Source organism: Acyrthosiphon pisum, chromosome A2 (genome assembly GCF_005508785.2).
Source record: "Acyrthosiphon pisum isolate AL4f chromosome A2, pea_aphid_22Mar2018_4r6ur, whole genome shotgun sequence".
Classification (NCBI taxonomy): Eukaryota; Metazoa; Arthropoda; class Insecta; order Hemiptera; family Aphididae; genus Acyrthosiphon; species Acyrthosiphon pisum.
In genome coordinates, this window is record NC_042495.1 from 30,189,069 (window position 1) to 30,190,434 (window position 1,366).

Consider the following 1,366-nt stretch of genomic DNA (forward strand, 5'->3'; position numbering starts at 1 on the left):
AATCTCCCAATAAGATTTTTACCTTGTTAGTCGGTATCCGGTCGCACTCATTTTCCAAATTTTCGTAAAAAATATCTTTGACTTCATCTTCTTTGTCTTCAGTTGGGGCGTACCCGTTAATTAGTATCACGTTAAACCATCGGCACTCCAGCTCCATATGACAAATTCTGTCATTCACTGCCTTAAATTTCTTAACTCTATGTAATATTTTGTCATTCACAATGAAACCAACACCACCCTGGTGTTCATCGCCACCACTATGAAACACCGTCCAATTTCCAGTTTTTAACCTTCCTTCTCCCGTCCACCTTATTTCTTGAACCGCAATAATGTCCAGCCGATATCGTTCAAGTTCCAATATCGCTGTCGTCAAATTTCCAGGTTTATATAATGTTCGTACGTTCCAGGTTCCAGTTTTAAAATCCTTAAGCTCCATATTTTTCATCCGAGGCATATTTTGTAGTTGTTTCGTAACCAGGTTTTTTTGACGCTGTAGAGTGGTTAGCCCTACGAGAAACCCCCAACCTGGAGGATCAGACTACCCCAACCAATTAAGGTCAGGGTAGGGCTATTGCGATGCATTTTTAAGATGCATCGGGCGGTGGGGACGCCACTTTTCCTACGCCCTATAAATACATATATTTAGTAAATTAATATCATTGTTTTTAAATTTAAATTTGTTTTACTTTCATAAATGTTGAATATTATCTACCAACATGGATATTGCTATTATCCTATTCAAAACTTGCATGTAACTACAACGACTGAGTTGAGAGAGGGTTTCCGAGGAATTTGATCTCATGCTGTTTACGAAGTTAATTAATTGTGTTTAATTTCTACACGCATATTGCATTTTAAAGATGATTACCAATATTTCTAAATGATACATAACTAAAGGTACCCAATATAACATTATTCAGTTTTTATTAAATGTCATTTAGATTTTTGTATTTGGTTTCAGGCACATTACAAACATGTCTTGATACTCAACGAGCTTGAAATGTATTAATCTCTATAAAATGAGATAAAACATATTTTTTGGATAAAATTATTTATAGATAGTATTTGCACATATTTGTAAGTAAAACATTTTTTTATGCTTATTTTTCAGTTTATATCAAACAATTTTAGCTCATATATTTGATTTCAGAACAAATTCATACTTAGTTGTTATTTCTATTTTGTGAAACTCAAAATGTTAGCTTAAATGTTCAATTATAATCAACATAATTATGGGAATTTAAAAGTAGGCACTGTACTGCAACATTATTTTAAAATGTAAGTAATAAGTAAGTGTAAGTGTAAGTACCTAATCTTATAAAAAGTAAATAAGCTTAAAGATTTAAATAAATACATTTTAATAAAT

The 1,366-nt window shown here is 32.0% G+C and overlaps 1 protein-coding gene across 1 annotated transcript in view; it reads right to left on the reverse strand.

The window, feature by feature from the left end:
* The window catches only part of LOC100573366, a 1,871-nt gene extending 1,435 nt beyond the window's left edge, over positions 1–436 (reverse strand). The window contains exon 1 of the mRNA XM_008187312.1: positions 23–436. Coding sequence (XP_008185534.1) covers positions 23–436 — 414 coding nt within the window. The remainder of the gene's footprint in view (positions 1–22) is intronic.
* Positions 437–1,366: the final 930 nt, after the last annotated feature.